At 36.2% G+C, this 20,215-nt stretch overlaps 1 protein-coding gene across 1 annotated transcript in view; it reads left to right on the top strand.

The window, feature by feature from the left end:
* The window catches only part of LOC149180724 (uncharacterized), a 137,988-nt gene extending 118,312 nt beyond the window's left edge, over positions 1-19,676 (top strand). Inside the window, exons 6-7 of the mRNA XM_089413970.1 lie at positions 19,276-19,463; positions 19,564-19,676. Coding sequence (XP_089270096.1) covers positions 19,276-19,463; positions 19,564-19,676 — 301 coding nt within the window. The remainder of the gene's footprint in view (positions 1-19,275; positions 19,464-19,563) is intronic.
* The last annotated feature ends 539 nt before the right edge of the window (positions 19,677-20,215 follow it).

Here is a 20,215-nt window from a genome sequence, read left to right as displayed (position 1 = left end):
GTCTTCTCCCTGACTAGAGAGCTTCATTTAGCTTGGTTTGTGTGCTTGCTTGGTTTAGCCCAACCTATGATGTGTTAAGTCTAGCCCTGTGTGAAGTTCTTTTTTTTTTTTCTTTGAATCCCTCAATCAACGCTATTTTTGTCCAAACAGTCATGCCAATTAGGCTTATTAGTGCTATTTTTAGCTTGAAAGTCGTGTCGGTCGGGTCGATCAGCGCGACTTTTGCCTAAAAGCTACTCCGGTCTTTGAGGTTAAAAAAAATCAGAATTTCTCCCATTCCAGTGCCAGTGTGTCTTGACCCTACGACTCTCTTCTTCCGCCCAGAAGTGACTAGGATGATTTGTTTTCAATTGAATGAGTGAAAGAGTCTCGTTTGTTCTCTTATTTCGAGTGTCTCTTTTCTCTTTCCAAGCATAGATTACATTTCTTGGTTTCTCGATTGAAGCATTTATGGGTTTGCTTTGTTCGATTTAGGGAAGAAGTTGTTTTTAATTCCATTTATCATGCTTTGGATTTGATTGATGCTTGTTTGTTTGGAATTGTGAAAATTTTCATTAAAGTGCTTTATGTGAAAGATTCATTTTGCATTTTATGAAAAGAAGAACATCATTCTAGTTTACTTAAGTGAAAATATTGCATTAGTAGCGTTATTGAGAAGCTAGAATTGCATCATCATAGGTATGGAAATGAAATGGAACTTATTTTGTTGTTAAGGGAAAATTAAGTGCATTTAGGACATATATTAGTGAAAGATTTCAGTCTTTGATTATTGCATTGGTTTTGTGTTCGCTATCTCTCAAATTAGTGTTAACTTTCATCGAAGACAAAGATCTCTTTTCTCATATAGCTACATGTAGGAGTTTTGTCAGATGACAATGGTATGGCCTTGAAATTGAAACCTAATTCAAGATCAACCGTTAAAATGTATTGAATTAACCTAAGGAAGCATCGAAACTTAACGCTCACATTTAGTGGTCTAGGCTAGAGACGTGTTCCGACGCCTTTAAACCTAGTAGCCGTCGTTCGCTTCGGCATTAAACAACACTAGTACGGATTTGTGTTCCCCGTACCGTCGTGTATATAAAGGGAGACCCCACTAGGTCTGCAATCCTTTATCCATAGGAAGCCGAGTTTTCCGCCTTGTAAATGTGATACACCGAACACAACATTTAGGGAGATTGCATGCCCATACTTCTTGGCTTTCCAGGAGGTATTCTGCAGTTCACGGTTACTTAGTAATCCTTTATGCCTAGAGTACCCTGAGTAGTCATTTTTGATCTTTACTGACTCTTTAAATTTGAAAAGATCATCGAGCACTTGTCCTTTCAAGCTCGTTAATTCTGAAAGTGACTAGAGTCACCTTTTGTCCTTTTCTTGACTCTTAAAATATGAAAAGGCAAAGTTTTGTTTCAGTGTCTTAAAAATTAACTGCCCACAAAATATTCCTGGTTAAAGTTATCTTCCTTAGTGATTCTTTAGAGAGTCGATTCGAATGGCAACATTCCCAGTGTCTACCTTTCAAGGGTTCCCCTCGGATGGGAATCCTGGTCCTTTTCCTTCTTTTGGAAATGTTGATGCTCCTTATATGGCAACGTTGTCCCTCCCTGCGTTAACCATTGGTTTACCTGTCTAGTTATTTTCGACCTCGGTGGTCCCGAGTGTCCCAACTCCTGCCCTGCCATCTCCTTCATTCGAATCATGTCACAATGATTCTAAGGTTGACCCCTCACCTTCTTCCCCCATTTCTTCATCCTCCTCTTCTACTTCGCTTGGTGAAAGTTTGAAATCCAATAACCAGGAGGCTAACAAGAAGAAGAAGAAGACAAAGAAGAAGAAGTCAAATAAGCGAGAGGCCAACCGTGCAACTATTACTCCAAATGCACCCCCCCGTCAACAAACCTTCTAATCCTTCGCGGAAGGTAAAATTCCCTTGTAGGCTGTGTAAGGGTGACCATCTCCTTCGAGACTATCCTGGAATTCCCGGAGTCTTAGAGGTATGGTCTCAAAATCTAGATCAACCGTCCCCATCGACCTCTGGAGATCATGTCGATGTTGAACCTTCGGTTAGAAATGGTAAGAAGAAAGGGAAGATTAGATTCCCCCGTAGGTTATGTGAAGGAGAGCATCTTCTTCACCTTTGTCCTCTTATGGATAAAGCTTCCAAACTTTTGGAAAACCTTACAGCTCCTCAAACCCAACTTCTTGTTGGTTATCAGAGGCTTTCTTCAAACCCTCTCTCGGTTGGTAAAGATATTGACTTGGATTCATCTCTTTCCCATCCTACTCTTCCTGAACATGACTCTCTTGTGTCTGTTCTCGACCAACCATTGGTCAAAAAGAGTGTCGACTTGTCTCCGCCTTCAGTTGATCACTCTGTTCCAGAAGAGAGTGGTGATCATACTGCTCATGTTCTTCTCGTTTCCTCAGATTCTCATGAATGTGACCCTCCCATCCCAGTTGTTCAGGAGAGTCCTTCTCCTTCTTCTGTAGGGAATGGGGGCAATCATATGATACCCCCACCAAGTAGTTCTGTCATTTCTTTTGATTAGAGTCAATTGACTACTTTCCACCTCCCATCTTATGTGCCTTTCCAGAGCACAGTACAAGCCTATCATATGGTAGTACATGGCACTATATTAGATGAAGGCGCGTCTGCCAGCATCATGTCTTATACCACTTGGAAAGCTTTGGGTTCCCCACAGATTGTGCCTGTCACTCAAAATCTGTTGGCTTTCAACAGAGGAACTAGTCAACCCTTAGGGGTCCTTCCATAGTTCCCTATTACTTTGGGAGGAAAGATCATCTATATAGACGTGATGGTAGTCCAAGGTCTGTTAGATTTCAATCTTCTCCTTACGCGACTATGTTTATGTCATGGGAGCTCTTGTTCTTCACTTTTCTATGTGGTTTGTTTTCCGCATGAAGGGAGAATAGTTGCCATTGACCAATTGTTGTTTACTAGTCACCAAGCACCTCCTTTGCAACCATCGTCCCTTATAAGCTCTTGTTTGCAAGCAATACCCTTGCCACCATAGGTCAATTATGTGGCTACCTGTTCTGTCTCCACATCTGCTTCACACAGATGGTATAGTAGTGTATTGGGGGCATTGGAACCCGATTTGTCTTTGGTACCAAATGACATGTATTCTTCCCAGAGCATGGTTCTTCCATCTAGTGAAGACCTTTTGGGAACCATGTTCTTGTATGGTCCATGATCAGATTGTGAGGATAGTTTTTTCCTGTGTCAACCTCGTTAAAAAATGAAATAAGGAGTCGTGAGGATAGTTCCTAGTCTTGTGCCAACCTCATTAAAAAATGAAACAAGGAGTTGTGAGCATAGTTCTTTGTCCTGTGTCAAGCTCATTAAAAAATGAAACAAGGGTCTGAGGATAGTTCTTTTACTGTTTCAACCACATTAAAAAATGAAGCAACTCCCTTTTCCAAATCAAGTCTTTGATTAATATCTCATAAAATCCTAGTCGAGTCTTTCCAAGATCTCGAAATTGAACTTTCATTCCATCCATCTAGTTGACTAAAATGAAGCTTTGGGGGCATGTACCTTGATTGATTCATTATGCTGGGGGCATGCAAACTTATAGCAAGCATAGTTTTTCGTTTCAAGCTTGTGTAAACATGAAACCGAATCCAAGCAGAGTTCTCCATGGTTCAAGCTTGTGTAAAAATGAACCTATGCCCAATTTATGTCTCGTGATTATTGTTTTTCAGCGAATTTCTACTATATGAGCCTTGGTTGTTTCATTCCATCACCACCATCTCTTTGGACGATCATATGCTTTCACTTGGTTGTTTTTCCTTTCCTGAGGGACCACAACAATGAGCAGTTTTTATTAGCCAACCTCTTAACCATTACATGTTTTGAGCAGTTCTACCATTATCGGAACCAGTTGCTACCCTTTATACCACTCATTCCTCTAGGACGAGTCACCTTTGAGCTCTTTTCTGACTCGTAAAAAAATGAAACGATTGCCGAGTATTTTTCCCTTTTTGACTCGTTAAAGAGAATAAAAATGGGGGGTCCGCTTTCAAGCTCTTTTCCGACCCTTTAAAAGTGAAAAGATAGTCGAGCTCTTGTCGTTTTGAACTCGTTAACAGATGTGAAACGTCATGTGCCCAGTATACGTTTACCCCTTTTCCAGACTGGGATGCACTATTTACAAAAAAGGTCAAGTGGTTCTCTCAAGTATCATTTTCTACCTTTTTGGGCTCGAGAGACACAAATGTACGAAAAGGGACCATGTGGAGTTTTATTTTACGTGTCTTTTTCAAGCTCTTTAAACATGAAAAAGATACTGAGTTACAACTTTGTCAGACTCGTTAAAAGGTTAAACAACATCGGATTCATCACCATGACAAACATGAGCTTATCCTTCCTAGGGCTCGTTAAACTTACTAGGTTAGATTCATCCGAAGATTGAACTTATAGTGCAAGCATATGCTATCCCCTTCAAGCTTGCGATTAAAAAATAATTGGGGTACCTACGAGGAATGGTGGGGAAAATTTGGAAATCTAATCAGTTGTGTCGACAACTCACTCTTGAACATGACACTTTCTGCTTCATGTTGGGTTGGAATATCCTCCTTTGTATCGTTGACCTTCCTGGGTTGGGTCAATCATTTTTGCCTTTCATTTGATCTCTACCACGTCATCATGACCACTGATCCTATGGATCCGAAAGCTGCCAAACTTACAGTCGTGTCGCCGATATGTTCAAGGGTTGTCCTTCTGCAGCTACGCTTACCTTTGATTCTCTGTATCATCCACAATCATTTTGCATCCTTTCATCTCGTGTTGATGATGTGGGAAACATTATGGCCCTCCTTCAACACGGTCATTTCCCGCCGACTTCAGCTCATTATCTGAGAAGTTGACTAAGAGACTCCCTTCCAGTACCTTAGAGATTGCATGCCCTAATAGCAAGTTCTTCACACTCGACATCATTGGCTTTCGATTGAGTGATTTCACGGGTGTTCGACTTCAGTTCCTCTATTCACATTCCGTGGATTGTGTTGCTAGTACCTTGAGGACCATTGTCATTATTGGTGGTTTCTCTTGCGCTTGTTAACAATTTACATCATTAACTGGTAATCAAGTGACTTTCTAGCATGTTTGACGTCAACACATCTATTCGAATGTTAGAATTTGTACTTTGATCAGGTCGTGTTGGAGCGCAAGACCCTGGACTCAGCTCACACAAGTCCAGGTTGCAAAGTGATGTGACATGGTTATGTTGATATACATGTCTCTTTCAGATGGATGGTTGCGACCATACCATGAGTTATCATATGTGATCCTTCTCATTTTTGGATGGTTGCGACCATACCTTGGTTTCATTATGATCCTCTTTGACGGATGGTTGCGCCCATACTTGGATCCATTTACATGATCATTCTCTGGATGGCTGCGTCCATGCCACGATTCATGTATCATTTGACAGAGTTCTCAGTTATGTATATGTATATGTACTTTCTTGTAGGTTTTCCAACGGCAGACTATGGTTCCCTGCACTGATTCATAAAGAATTTCATCCCTCACTCTAGTTCGGCCTTCACGCTTTAGGGGGCATCTATTACACAACATTTTGTCACTATCCTTGTACTCCCTGTTCCTTGATCCTGGAGGACATCTATAGTGAACCGTACATGCTTTCCATTCATTAAGAAACTCCCATTGTGTCCCTCTTCATGAGCAGAACAATTCCCTTTTGCACCATTTCCCCTGAAACTTCTGTTTTGCCCAATTTACAAGAACGACGCTAATGGCCCTTGTCTTCCTCACGCCGATATGCAGGGATTAACACTAAACCTAGCGCCAACTAGAGCGACTGAGCTTTGTTCCAGTCACGCCGATCCTCTTATGGAAATTTTTTTAAATAAAGAGTCGAAGCTTCCAACTCTACAAGCTTCGTAATAGAAGTCTGGTAAATGGTTTGGCCAGATGGGGTCGGGGATGTCAATTTCGATTCCTTTCCCCTATAATGATGGAACTACCTCAAGGGATAAGACTTTCTCCCATGAGAAGAGGATCCATCTCCCATCCATTCATGCTACATAAACCTCCCTTTTTCCCAAGCACAAGCTAGTGTTGAAGTGTTAATGTTGGTGTGCTAGTGCTATTTTGGTTTGGAGTAAATAGCAAGCTATTCTAAGTTGTAGCTATCTAGTTGTGTGAGGGAGAAGTGTGATTTGTTTGGAGTAAAGCCTAAAAGGAAGAGCCTTAAAACTATTTTTGATTGAGGCCATCATGAAATGCTAGCAGAAGTGTGTGGGAACCTGGTCTTGTCAGAGGGGAACCGCAACATCAAGACAATGGTTGTAATATCTCTTTGATATTAATATATGCAACTCTCGATTGATTTCCTACATGTTTTGTAATATTACATATTCATGGCTTAATGTTTCTTGACTCGTTAAGTAGGTTGAATTACAATTTGTCTATTATCACGGTTGTTGTTTGTTGTTGTTTACTTGTTTCAGGTGCTTGAAGAAGGAAGCGAGAGATAGTTGGAGAGAGCAAGCAAAGACATCATCAAACGGGATAAGCGTACCAAGAGGTAGGTCCTCTTAATTGGTTCTAACCTAAGGAAATATTCCATAGAATGTATCTGTTGTCGCTAGACCCATTATCAGGCTAAAGGAATTTGATTGTGTCCACACTTATAATTTTACTTCACCACTCATATCCTTGCCATCAAGCTTCCTCATATTGATATTTGGAATGTGGTGGATCTTAAACCCAACATTGGAGCTCTAAAATCATAATTCATATTCATTTTGTCCTCATCATGATTTTCATAGATTACCTTGTCACAACTGGGAAGCCTTTCATGCAACAACTTTGTCAACCCTTCCATCTTGACATTCATCATTGCTTCCATGTTTACTTTTAAACCATCCTTCAAACCTTTTATTTTTTCTTTTAAACCATCCATGTCCCCTTTTAAGCCATCCATGTCCCCTTTTAATCCATCCATGTCCCCTTTTAGTTCACCTTTGGTTGCTCTTTGTGAGAGCAAAATTTGTTACACTTGGTCCCGTAATTTTGATATATCATGTTGCAATTCTTCCTCTTCATATGTCATAGTACATCTTCATGAAGGCTTAATGGGTGTATAATTATTTTGTTTTAGAGGCATTGTAGAACTAAATAATGATATCTATACTTCAATATGCCCTTTTAATCACTTCAAACTGATTTTTCAAAGAAAAGCTATTCAAAATATAAAGAAATACACAACTTTTTCTTGCTTTTTAGGAGCACAATATTGAAATCATCATATCTCTATAATTTCATATCTCCAAGGTATGAAACTTTGTCCTATGGTAACCTTCTCAGTCTTACTTCGAACCGCATAAGTCAGACTGAGATTGGATTCTTTAAGAAAGAGTTATGCCCAATCTCCCATGATGACCTGATTATAGACTAGTTCAGTTGAATGAACTTGTATGAAATTCCACGTGTCACTGTTTTGAACTTCATACCTAAAAATGATACATGAAAGACTACAACTTGTGCACTTTCATTCACTTTTTACAAAACTTGAATCTGATGCTTGGAGAGAAAGTTATAACGATTTTCCTAAGGTCACATGTTTGAGATTGAATTATGGAGCCTGCAAAACCCCTAACTTCTACAAGATCTGAAAATTTTACAACAAGTTCACCAAGATTTCCATTCCATGTGGTCAAAATTTTTATCTTTTGAAGCCTCATAGAAAAAAAAATTATAGCAAAAATTCCAAGATGATGTGTTCGAAGCAGCGAAACCCTAGAATCCAAAGCTTTGATACCAAATGTTATGCAACTAGCTCATAAAATAGGAGAAAAGATAGATCAATGACTTAAGAAATAACCTCTTTGAGGGGGAAACCTCATTTACATCACAAAAATGAACAATTCTTGGATGATACAAATGATAAGACTTCCTTGGTATATATAGGAGTCTAAGGGGTCACAATATAAAAAGAGCCGACATAATAATAAGAACGTAAGGGCACAACAATAGCAATAGTGGGCTTCTTTGGGGCACAAAAATAACAATATGCAACATACATGGGCACAATCATAACAATAGGGGATTACATTAACGATAACAATAAGGGGAGTACACTAGTATTATAGAGACCTAACAATATTGGTCATTGATTTCTCAACGAGATTGTAAGAGGAAGTCAATGGGCATATTGGAGATCATGACGACTAATTTGAAGCATAGTAATAGCATGGGACACCAGCAAGGGTTCAACAATTATTGAGTGAGAAGCATTTCTAGAGAATTTCTTCATCGATTCTCTTCTAAATTTTTAGATCCAGATGAGGAGAGATTACTAGTGTGATTTGATTGTAGGAGGTTAGTATATTCTTCTAGTGCTCAAGGGTTTTCTTGAGGGCCAAGTTTCTAGATTTCACACATGTGGGAGAGTGAGACTATTATTGGGGTTGAATTTCTTCCAAGGAAGGTTGATAGTTTAGGGCTAGTTGTTTGCCAAAGGAGGTAGATTTTTCCATGGGTTGTGAGGCCATATTTCCTTCAGCAGAGGCCACATGTGTGGAGTCCATATGCTTGCACAAGAGGAATGGCAATTTCTTAGACTAGGTCAAGTTATCTTACAAAGGGAGGCCGAGTTCCTTTTAAGTATTTTTTGATGTTTTAGTAGTTGGAGAAAATTATTTGCTGGAGCTTTGCCAGTTTACGACAAGTAGTTGTAATAATTTTCAATCACATATTTTCTATAGAATAATAAAACCCTCATCTGCAAAACTAGTTTTCTCCACATTGAGATTTTTCCAAGGACAATTTTTCCAAAATTCTTGGTGCCTATTTTTATGTGTGTGTTTTTTTCAATTCCCACAAATTTTAATTGGTGAATATTGCACTAGTGTTTTTATTCGGTATTTACAGTAAACATTTTTGTTGAGATAAATAATCTTTAAAATGATAGATTGGATAAATATCATATTAACTACAACAATTTTCACAAATTTTACTTTGGCTTAATTTTGCATGTAACATGTGTTTTCTAAACATCTTTAAAACAAGTCGTAAGTGCTCCTTCTACTCATCTTCTATAAACATGCCCTTGAATTCTTGCAATATTGAGAGGTCTTCAAGCCTAAGGGTTTCATATCTAGGATTTAAAACACAATACAACTCATTGTCAACACTTTCTAAAGCACTTCTTTAATGGCATAAATCCTATCCGTCACATAAGCCTGTGAATGTCATGAAAACTTATCACATCTTTTTTATCATTTTTGCAGCCAAAATTTTTCTATAGCTTTTGACCTTGATTCCTATGGCTTCAATTAATGAGTGGTGATTAATATATTGTATCCAATGAACATCGAATTCACTATTTCATTTATATGTTTCTTCACGACAATAGATTATAAGTGTAACTACAACTTCTTATGATCAATTTGCTTAGCATTCAAACTTTCAATTAATTTAGGGGAAGCATACTAGGACTAAATAAAAATAAATTGGCTTTATATCTTACATAGAATCTCTAGCATGATCGCTAGATCATCTTGTTGGTCCTTGAAGAAAGTCTCTGGCAAGGACACTGTGCCAAGACGTCAAATGAATGGATTTGTTGAGAGATAGTGGCTATGAATCAAACTCATGTTGCTTCAAGATATGAAACCCTATCCCTTTAGAAGTTCAACTAAAGAGTCTGCTTTCAACCCTAACAATACCATAAGCCGAGGATGATGATGATGAAAAAAGACTACAAGAATATGTCATACAACTTCAAATCCAACTTGAATATGCTATCTAATATAGAGAGAAAGCACATAGAAAGCATATGGAATGGCATTCAATGGCTCAACAAAAGAACATATCAGAAAGCACATGGAATGGCATTCAATGGCTCAACAACAGAACATATCAGAACTAACTATATGAGACTTGGGAAAGAATATAACCATGCACAGGAATAATAGAAACAACCTATTCCTACTCAGTCTCGGTGTTGAATATAACAATTCCCAGGAATGAAAGGAAGCTGGCCCTCAACTTAGCCTCTCCAGGATTTCATACCATACCATTTAAACAATGTTGAGGTGAAACATATTATAACAATTACAGAAAGGCATACTCACAAAGAAAACAATTTTGTCATGTGCTGAAACAAAAATTCTTTAATTCAATCTACTAAAAACAAAGAGCTCAGAGAATTAGATTACAAATTCCTTAACCCAAAGCTAACCCTTTTACATTACAAATGATATTATTTATTTATAGATATTACAATCCCTAAGCTATTACTAGTTTTTTTGGTTGATGATTCATTCTATCAATTCAAAATAGACAAATCTGTAATTAATTATAGCAAATCAAGAAATAAAAAGAAACGATTTCCTTCAGATCTGGAAAATTTTCACAACTGCTGAATACTGTGCAACCCGTATACCTGAATGCTCAAATACTACCGGAAGATTTTGATTAAATCCCTGAAAATCTGGAAATGATCTGCCGTGACTTCAAATCGGAGATGACCTCTTAGAATCCTGTAGCTACTAGGTGTTCTGCCAGCTCCTCTAATTACAGAAATTTCATGTCTTCGTTCCCTGTTGATCTGAGGCGCTCGTCTTTGACACATGCGTTTTCTTGTTTGGCAGGTCCGGGATATTTATCCCACATGCATCGGACTAAACCCATAAGCTGAATGCAGTCAGGGGGCCTAGCGGTTTTCAAAATCGCTGGGGTCCGGTATTCAGCTGCGCCCGCCACGTTATCAAAAACTGTTTTGAAAAAACATATAGTGGGCCCGTCTTTGGGATGAGTTTAACAAAAGGGGCTTAATCTTCCATTCTTCATCCTTGATGTAGGAGATGGATGTATTTCTTTCCAAAGTTTCATCAACTTTGATGTATTTATTTACACGATATATCAAGTTTTTGGGTGAATTCCCATTTTGTGTTCTTTACTTTTTACTTTTTGTGATACTTCCACCACAAGAGTTTTTACTTTTTACTTTTTGTGATACTTCCACCACAAGAGTTTTCTTGTAAGCTTAAAGATTGCTAATTTGTATAGGTAGTTACGTGCTCTTAGCAAATAAACCTCTATTTACCTCGTATGCATGTTTTTATCAAAAGTAGATGACTTTTCTTTTTGATAGCATTTCCCTTTGTTTACTTCTCTTTTCACTTTCATTAAAGGAATTTAGAAAATAAAAGATAGTATGGTTTATTTGATCTTTAAGTTCTCTTTTTTATCTTGGTCCTCTTTGTCTTTGTTATTTCATTGTAGTGATTTATACTTTTCTAGTAAAACAATTGACATAAGTTTTTCTTTAATCTTTCATCATACAACAAATGATATTTAGAAAAATTTGTATTCACTTAATCATTTATTTATTCACTTTATTTATTTTAATAACTTTTTTTTTACTAATCATATATCTCTACACTTATTTAATGGCTTCATTTTCTTCAATGGAGTGGATAATAGCACTTTCTAATCATTTAGCTATATACTTATTTAATCACTTAATATTATTTAGTATATATGTCTTAACACATCGATTAAACATACGAGTTTTATGATTTTTGCGCTCTTTCATTATTATTATTTTCTTCCTGAGTTTGAATAGCACTTTGGAAATTTAATAATTCTTTTTTATCTAAAAGACAATGTTAGTGCTTTCATTACAATTGAAATGGAAGGACATATAGATGGAATGGCATTTTTCTACTTCAGATAGAATAGGACTTAGACAAATCTATTAAATTTTTAATATTCATAATAAACATGGGTAGTTTCATTTTTAAGCAACTCAAAATGCCACTTGAAAATAATTTCTCATTCCTTAGAGGGGTCCTTAATTAGATGACTTTATATATATACGCAAAAGTGTTGCATAGAAAATTCTTGATCATTTTGTTTTTACTTCTCCATGGATTCATAGTGTTCACCCTTATTATACTAATATGCCCTGGTACACCTAGAAAGTATAGCCAAGCATGCAATTTAAAAATGTATTAACTTAGAATTATAAATTCATGATATAGAGGTGAACACTGAATACATTCTTTGCTAGAGCATAATAAATTAAAGGTATAACTGCCAAGTGTTCATGACTATAAGTGAAGTACAACATGTTATTTGCAAGGAATTTTCAAACATATGGAATTTCTATGGAGGAGTGGTTATCCACAACTATGTGCAAGCTATGTCCAATTTCCAACCTTGAGTTGATTATATGAACTAACAAGGGAAATGTCCACTCTCACTAGCATAAGCCCGCAACTCGCTCATCATTACACTCTCCTATCCTATGCACTAGAAAAAAAAAAAAAACACAATTCTTGCACACTTGGAGGAAACACTTAATAAGCAACAAAGAACTTGTTATTCTATGTGCTCGACAAGCACTCCCCTACCAATCTTCTTGATAGACAAGATCCCATAATTTTTCCATCATACTTACTAGGTTAGAACACCATAACACGTGTCATAACGTATTCTAATTTTTCTCTTCACTACCATGTCTTTATAGATGTAGGAAAAGTTTAAATTAGTCAACCTCATTGTGTGTCAAGTCACTTCTCAATTCTTCCCACATAGCTGGGGATTCTCACTTGCATACCTTTCTCATGCTCATGTTATTCATCTTTTTATATTCATTTTCCAATAAGCAAAAATTACCACAATGTCCCTTTTTTATAACATGGTAGTACACTTACATATTGTGGAACAATGTACAAATTATTAGCAATTGATCTAGAATGGATCATTATATATTTTATCTATCTTGGTACTTTTTAAGGGGAAAACCTAGAGTAATTGGCTTACAAGGCCCATTTTAATGGCAAGTCCCAATTTGGAGGTTTGAGGTATGAAACCTTCTAAAGATAGTTTGAGGCATCAAATGGCAATTTTAGGTATCAAAAATTTGTAAGAATGTCTCTAAACCTCACAAAGTTATTTTGCACATCAATATCTTCCCAATGGTGTGAAAATCATCTCCATCAAAGTTCATATTTGAAATTTACGCCCCCCATAAATTGACCTTCCCTGTTGACCGCTATGGTATGGAGTAGATAGCATGTTAACCATAATTACTCATGTGTCAGGTTTGACAGGTGTTATTTTCAAGAATATTCGAGAAGGTAAAAATCCATAACACTAATTGAGAGTCAACGGATGTAAAATACATAACCTTAGGAAATTGTTAGGCTATGTTAAATACTAGGACATTAGGTGGAGAAGGGGTTCCATTCTTTTAGTGTGGTACGTGCTCTATAATTCAATAGAGCATTTAGGGCTGAGATTTGAGAGCATAGTAGAGGAGGAAGAATATTACTTAGTCTCTAAATAGGCCATAGTGTCAAAGGTAACTCTGTAGTGAGTTCCCTTTCCTTTGAAATTGCATTTCATAAGTGAAGAAAAGACAATAGAGAATAGACCTCACCTTCTAGCTAGGTTTTCTCCTATATCAGGCTTCCATTGTCACATATGATGTTAATTTGTGTGTTCAGTTTGTTGATTTTCTTGTTCTGAAATATTTTAGTTTTAGTTATTTTCATAAATTTGAGCAATAAGCTATTGATAATAAATTTATTTTTAAGGAATTAAACCTACATAATAAAATATTTCAGAATATCATAATATATATTATGACGAGCTATTCTAGTGGAGTATCCATGGAATTATATATATAATTTTTGTATAACAACCTTTGTTTATGGTTCTCATGGGAAGTGACAATGTTGAGGAAATGACTTAAGAAGGAAATCATAGAATCCTAGCAATGGAAAATGAGTTCATTTGTAACAACCTTCAGGATTTAATAGAAGAGAGGTTTAGAAGGCCAGAAGTAGGGAAAATTTTGGGCTAATATTCGTAGGATCCACCAATCTCCATTTTTCTAAAAATGATTCACCTAAATTTTATAGTATAAAATTATCATACCCTAAAAATCACCAAAACATCTATAGAGAATATATAAGATTATTAGAAATTTGAATTTTTTATAAAAATATCGTCAAACAGTTTATAGTTTTCATATTAGGGACTAGCAATATTCACCACAATTTCTAAAATTTTAGATAAATTTCCATCCTTAAAATTTTCCCTGGCTAGAAGAAAAAGTCGCCATATCTCTTGCAACATGACCTCTCATGGTTGTTATAGAAAATGAGTTAGGAGCTTTGGGGAGGTTGGTGGCTCTAAATTAGAATCTAGATTAGGAAACAAATATGTGGTGAAAACCAAAAAGAAGAGTAGAAAAAGAACTTGATAAAAAGAAACTTAGTTTCAATGTGATTACTCCACAATGTCTATTTTAAATGGATGTGAAAGTGTACATCAAGCCACATGTATTAGGTATGTGTTATATTCTTTGTGTGATTATCTCTATTTATTGTATGTTGTGTTTGGCATAGCGATGGGGTCAAGGGGAAGTGGGGGCGAAGCCTCCTTATGATGGGATTCAAGGGAAGCACCCTTGAAAAGGATTTTGGGTAGTTTTGTGTGTTTGTTTTTGGTAGTTTTCAACACATGATTTTCACTTTTAATTGTTTTGTGGTGGCTAGTTGTTTAGCCTATGGTTTGTAATTTTGGTAAAGGAACTATCAATATATTCTAACCCAAAGTAAATGGGTTGGTGGTAATTTATGGATGTTGCTAGATATAAATATTCTATTCTAATATTGTAAAGAAGAATATATTAAAAAATCTTTCTAGTTTTATCAATTTGGGTTTACATGGTAAAATATCTATGTTAACATGTGTGTGTGAGAGGAAATGACAAGTAGCTTAAATACAAAGTTCAATAAGTTCAACAAAAAAAAAAAAATGTTGTGGAAGCTCAAAATTGAATATTTATTAGTGGACAAAGATTAGTGGATCATTGTGGATTTGGGTAATGCACCTATGGGGATGTCCACAGAAGACTAGACCAAGATAGATTAAAATGAAAAGATAACAGTATGATTGTCTCTTTCATATTCAATATTATTGAATGCTTAAGGAAAAGCTACAACAAATACTTTGTGGAACAAGTTAAGGGCTTTGTATTAGTCTAAATCCCTGGTGAACAAATTACTCTTGTAGAAAAAACTATATAAGCTAAGAATGAAAGATGGAGATCAATGATAGAGCATTTTAATGAGTTCAATATTGTGGTATGTCAACTATTTGTTGTTCATACTAAAATTTTAGATTAAGATAAGTGCAACATTTTGTTATGTTATTGACAAGATTTGTGGGATAGTATAGTTATTGACATAGGTAGTAATGCAACTACTTTAAGTTTTGATGAAATAGTATCATCCTTATTATTACATAAGATGAGATGGAAAAGCATGGAAAAATAGAAAACACGTGACTTGTATAAAAGAGGATGATACCTAAATATAAATATAAATATAAATAAGTCCTTAAGTGGGAGGTCTAAATCTAAAGAAAGATCTAAATTTCAGGGAAAAGTTGTAAAGGTATGTTAGAGAAGTGGAAAAGAAGTGAATTATAGGAAAGACTATAGATTCAAAATTGTTGAGAAAAGGAAGGGATCTGATGATGCTCCTTTTATCGAAGCAAAATAATTCTCATATTCCAGTCGGTGCTTGTACAGTATCCCACACTTCCATCTACTCCAGTAAAAGAATAATCTTCTCCTTCCATGGGCCAAATTTTTCAACCCTCATCAATGTTTCCTCTACTCTCGACCCAGTATCCATGACCCCACAACCAACCAAATGAAGCAAATTTGGAATCTAGAACCTTTCTCCCTTTGAATTGCTAAAGTCTTTGGGTTTTTGGCAAAGTTTCAAAGGTATGGTTCACTATTTGAAGACTTTGGTAGCTTGTTGCCCTCTTTATCAGCTGACTAAAAATGAAGACCTTAGCCTCAACTTGGCTCAACTAAGATCTGATACCATGTAGAAAATTAATGATTTGAACCCTATCCCTAGTTTACAATTTTGCATGTGTTCATTTGACCCAACTCACATGTTTTATCATGCTAATATAAATTTCAGAATGCATTATTTGTAAACATTCAAAGAGTAGTTCTACTATTTTTCACATTTCATATCAATTGAAATTAAAGCTAAATATAGGAAAGAATTCAAGCATGAGAGACACTTATTTTTGGTCAAGGTGACCCCAGAAAAAACCCCACAACCTTTTGGGAAAAACCGGTCTTCAAAGGATCATTTCATTGCTTGAGAAAATTAGTCTAAGTACATAAAAATAACCACAATACTTATCTCCTTCAGCTGAAGCATTAAATTCAATTTCTGGAAATTTGTGCCCACTGAAATAATTTCGATATTTTACAAATTTCAGGCCCATAAATTTTGCCTCGATATCAATTTTGAATCTGCCTAGATATTAGTGAAAACTTGACCTCAATTTATGTGTTGTGAATGCCTCAAAATTAGTGCCTGAAGGTGCCTCAATTTCTGTATTGTAGGTCATTGTTGTCCCTCGATTTTCATGCTAGGAAACCTCCAGGAAATTTGCGCTCCCTGTAGCAGTAAACTTAAAATGTCTGCCTCAAAATTTGGGCTTATTCAAGGTAGGAACTGTCCTCAAAATTTGTGCACAAGAGCCTTGAAACTTGTGCCTCTTCCCTCAATTTATGTGTTGTTGTTTGCCTCGAATTTTGTGCTAATTGGCCCCTTGATTTATGTGCTTGTCTCCTCGAAAAGTGTGTCTCCAATGTCTACCTCCTCCTAGAAACTCGTGCTCTCCATATCTTACTGTAAACCATCCTTGAAGTTCTCATTTTATCCTCTCTTCTTGCTCTCTCAAGTGTCAAGTGAAGAATGAACCTCTCTTTTCTCCTTTTGTTTTTTTCAAAAGATTGAATCCCTAACCCTAGGATTCAATGGTTGAGATTAAATATCCAAATTTCAAGATGTGTAGTTGAGATCACTTTACCCAAATGACCCCCTTCACACATTGGCCCCATCACTTAAAACCCTCCTAGTATCTTTTTCAAGTTGTATATTTTTTTATTTTTCTCATAAACTGATTTTCTCAACTCACTTTAATATTAGAAAAGTGAACTATGTACTTTACACATAAGGCCACTTTATAAAATACAAGTGACTTTAATATTAGAGAAAGTACACGGTACACCACTTTTAAGTATCTCTTCCACCCATGACATTAATATAACTCATAAATGTCATCAAAACAAAATTCATTCATGTGTCTAGTAAGGTAAAAATGATGAATGCCTAGTAACACCTCTCCTTGGTATTATTTTCAATATATATATATATATATATATAATAACATCTTTAATTATGGAAATGTATTCTTATATATATATATATATATATATATATAACTATGGAAATGTATTCTTACTTTAATTTATAAATAGTCTTTCTTACAATAACATGGGCAATACCCTTGGCATACTTAGATGGATTTGCACAAGAACAAGGATATGGGGCGGGGTGGGGCGAGGCAGGGTGTTTGGGGTGGGGGAATCACTGCATCTATCTAACAATCACTTTTATCGCATCCAGATGGGCTTGGGGGCTGGCACAAATAACTTTGTTGAACTCATCACTCTTAGACATTTGCTTCATTTTGCATTGGAACATGATTGCAGACACCTTCAGATTTTTTGGGACCCCAAAATCATTATAAACTGGTTCAATAACACATATGCATGTCATGTACACTCACTCAAGAATATATTAGATGAAGTCATGCTTTTAAAATCACATTTTGATTATATTTCTTGTCATCACATTTACAGGGAATGTAATCAGACTGTCGACCAATTATCCAAGGAGGTCACGGTTCAGCCTAGGGGTTTATGGCTAATACAAGAATAGAGGGAGGCTGAACATTACCAGGACCATATATAGAACAGAATTTTTAGGGGGTTGATAGGCCCTAATACAGTCTTATTTTTTGCAGATACTATCAGAATATTATATTATGCTCTATATATCTTTGTATACATCTATTTCTGAACAGCTAACTGTATACCCACTTGGGTAATTTTGTACAGACATATATTTATTTTGAAAGCCATGACCAACTCTCTCCATATGTCTGTTTGGTATCTACAACATGTAATTTTCTCAATTAATAAAAAATTGTGATTTTTCCTCGGGGAAAAAAACATGGCCAATCATTGCGACTTATCAATACCACATGTCCAAAAAACTACAACTCACTTCATGTGACATTTTTTTTAATTAATCAATTTAATTAAAAAATAAAAAATAAAAAATAAATAACTACTTTGTGGATAAATAAATCCCTATCATCTACTTAATAATTATTTATTGATAATTAAATTAAAATTGTGGAAGCCATATTCCAAAATAGACATTCCCTTATACCTATTGGCATAACTAAATGGACATAAAAGACATCACTATTTTTTAGATAAACCTTAACTTTATATTCTAGATGTTGACTACTAACTAAGAATATTTTGGATTATTTTGTGGAGGTCAAATCCTTATCATCTACATAAAAAATATTGATAATTAATCAAAATTTTGGAAGTCTTCTTTCAAAACAAACATACATATCATCGTGATAATAGTTAAACCGGCCTAGAGCCATCTTAACTCTAGATCTACGAAGCTCAAAGAGGAATGAAATCTCTTTTCACTTTAAAAGAGGTTTGCATCTCATGAGATTTTATTTATCCCTCTCGGTGCTTGATAGGTCTAGAGTTAAGATAGATCTAGAATGGTTTAATTCCTCATTTAAATAAAACATATTCAACATAAATACCATGGGTCTGAATCAATTTTTGATGGGACCAGCCCGTACTTTGGTTTATGACTATTATTGATATTATTCCGGCGTTATGATTAACAATGTGTTATTAACAATAATGCGGGATCATTTGCCTTATGATTAAACACTAATCAAACACTAATCAACCGATATTTCTCGACGTTTGCTGGAAGCATTTATGGCAGCTCTTAATGTGACGACTTAGCTGTACTCACCTCGATTCTTGTTTCCCGCTCGTTGAACTTGGCAAAACCCTTGGCATTCGGCATTCGGTCACTTTTGTTTCTTGCTCTGCATAGTGATTACAGTGAGGGTTTGGTCTGCGAAGAGGGTTTGTGTGCAACGATGGTTTGTTGTAGAATGGCGCCTTGTCCGCCTCTGGTTGTAATTTCTTCTACCTGGTTAATACTTTGCTCCATGGATGCTGCTGTCTCTGTCATTTCTTTCAACTGTCTTTATATTGGTTCACTGTGGTTGCTTTCCGGATTTAACTTGCTATTCGATGTTCTTGTTTCCAGGTCACGTTCACGACAGATCCTGGGCTTGGTTTCGACCGATTCTCAACTAGGTGAGTTCTCTTCTCCTTGCTATACTTATATGCTCAATTTCTTCAGTGATGCTAACGTTTTTGCTCCTTGTGAGCAGGGTTTCTGTTGTATTCGCGACCTAGGTTCGAACCTGAGCCACCGGCGCTCACTATCCCTTGGTAAGTCAATCAACACTTCCATCTCCACTGTATTCTATTGTTTTACGCCCTCGTTTTCTGGTAAAGGTTCACTGACTGGCTTCTATTGCTACTGTTGCAGGTTGGGGTTTTGGTTATGGAGCGATTCATGGCCCAGACTCCGTCAATGGACCGGGTAGGCTCGTTCTCTGCTATGAATACCCCGACTGTAGTCTTTCCTCTCTGTTCTTTTAATGTAGTCAGCCAATAGGTTAGCAAATGCGAGGGTTGGCTCCTCTGACTACTAGTTTGCATTCAATGGCTTCGGCCATAGCTTGTATTTAGTCTTGTTGTGTTTCTCGGCGACACTATAGTGCTGTAGGGTTTCGAACCCTGGTCTTGCTACTTGTCACTGAGGAAAGGTGTTCTGTTCTCTGTTTGTTGTCTTATAATCTTGAGGACTGTCAGCCGTTACTATGCACCAACATTGCATTATTTTTTTATAATGGAAATGAAGAATTATTTGTTATAATGATTACCTCTGTCGTGGAGAATCTCCACGGAGTTCGTGTTTTGTGGCTCTCTGTTTTGTGGTTGTATGCGTCATAATACTGGAATTTGTGTTGATTTCTGGTTCTGTTATCTCGTTCTTTGGCACACTCTTCTTTGTGTTCGTCGTTCCAATGTGAGCAACTTGTCTCGACCTGTTAGGAGAAGTCTACTAGAAAACACAGGAATGCATCTCGTTGTTTGATTTATTACACTCAGCATTTAATAGAAATAATATGAAAAAG

This window comes from Pinus tabuliformis, chromosome 3_2, assembly GCF_031772625.1.
Source record: "Pinus tabuliformis cultivar Carrire ecotype Pingquan chromosome 3_2, CPIR1, whole genome shotgun sequence".
NCBI classification, from domain to species: Eukaryota; Viridiplantae; Streptophyta; class Pinopsida; order Pinales; family Pinaceae; genus Pinus; species Pinus tabuliformis.
This window is presented reverse-complemented; position numbering and strand designations above follow the sequence as displayed.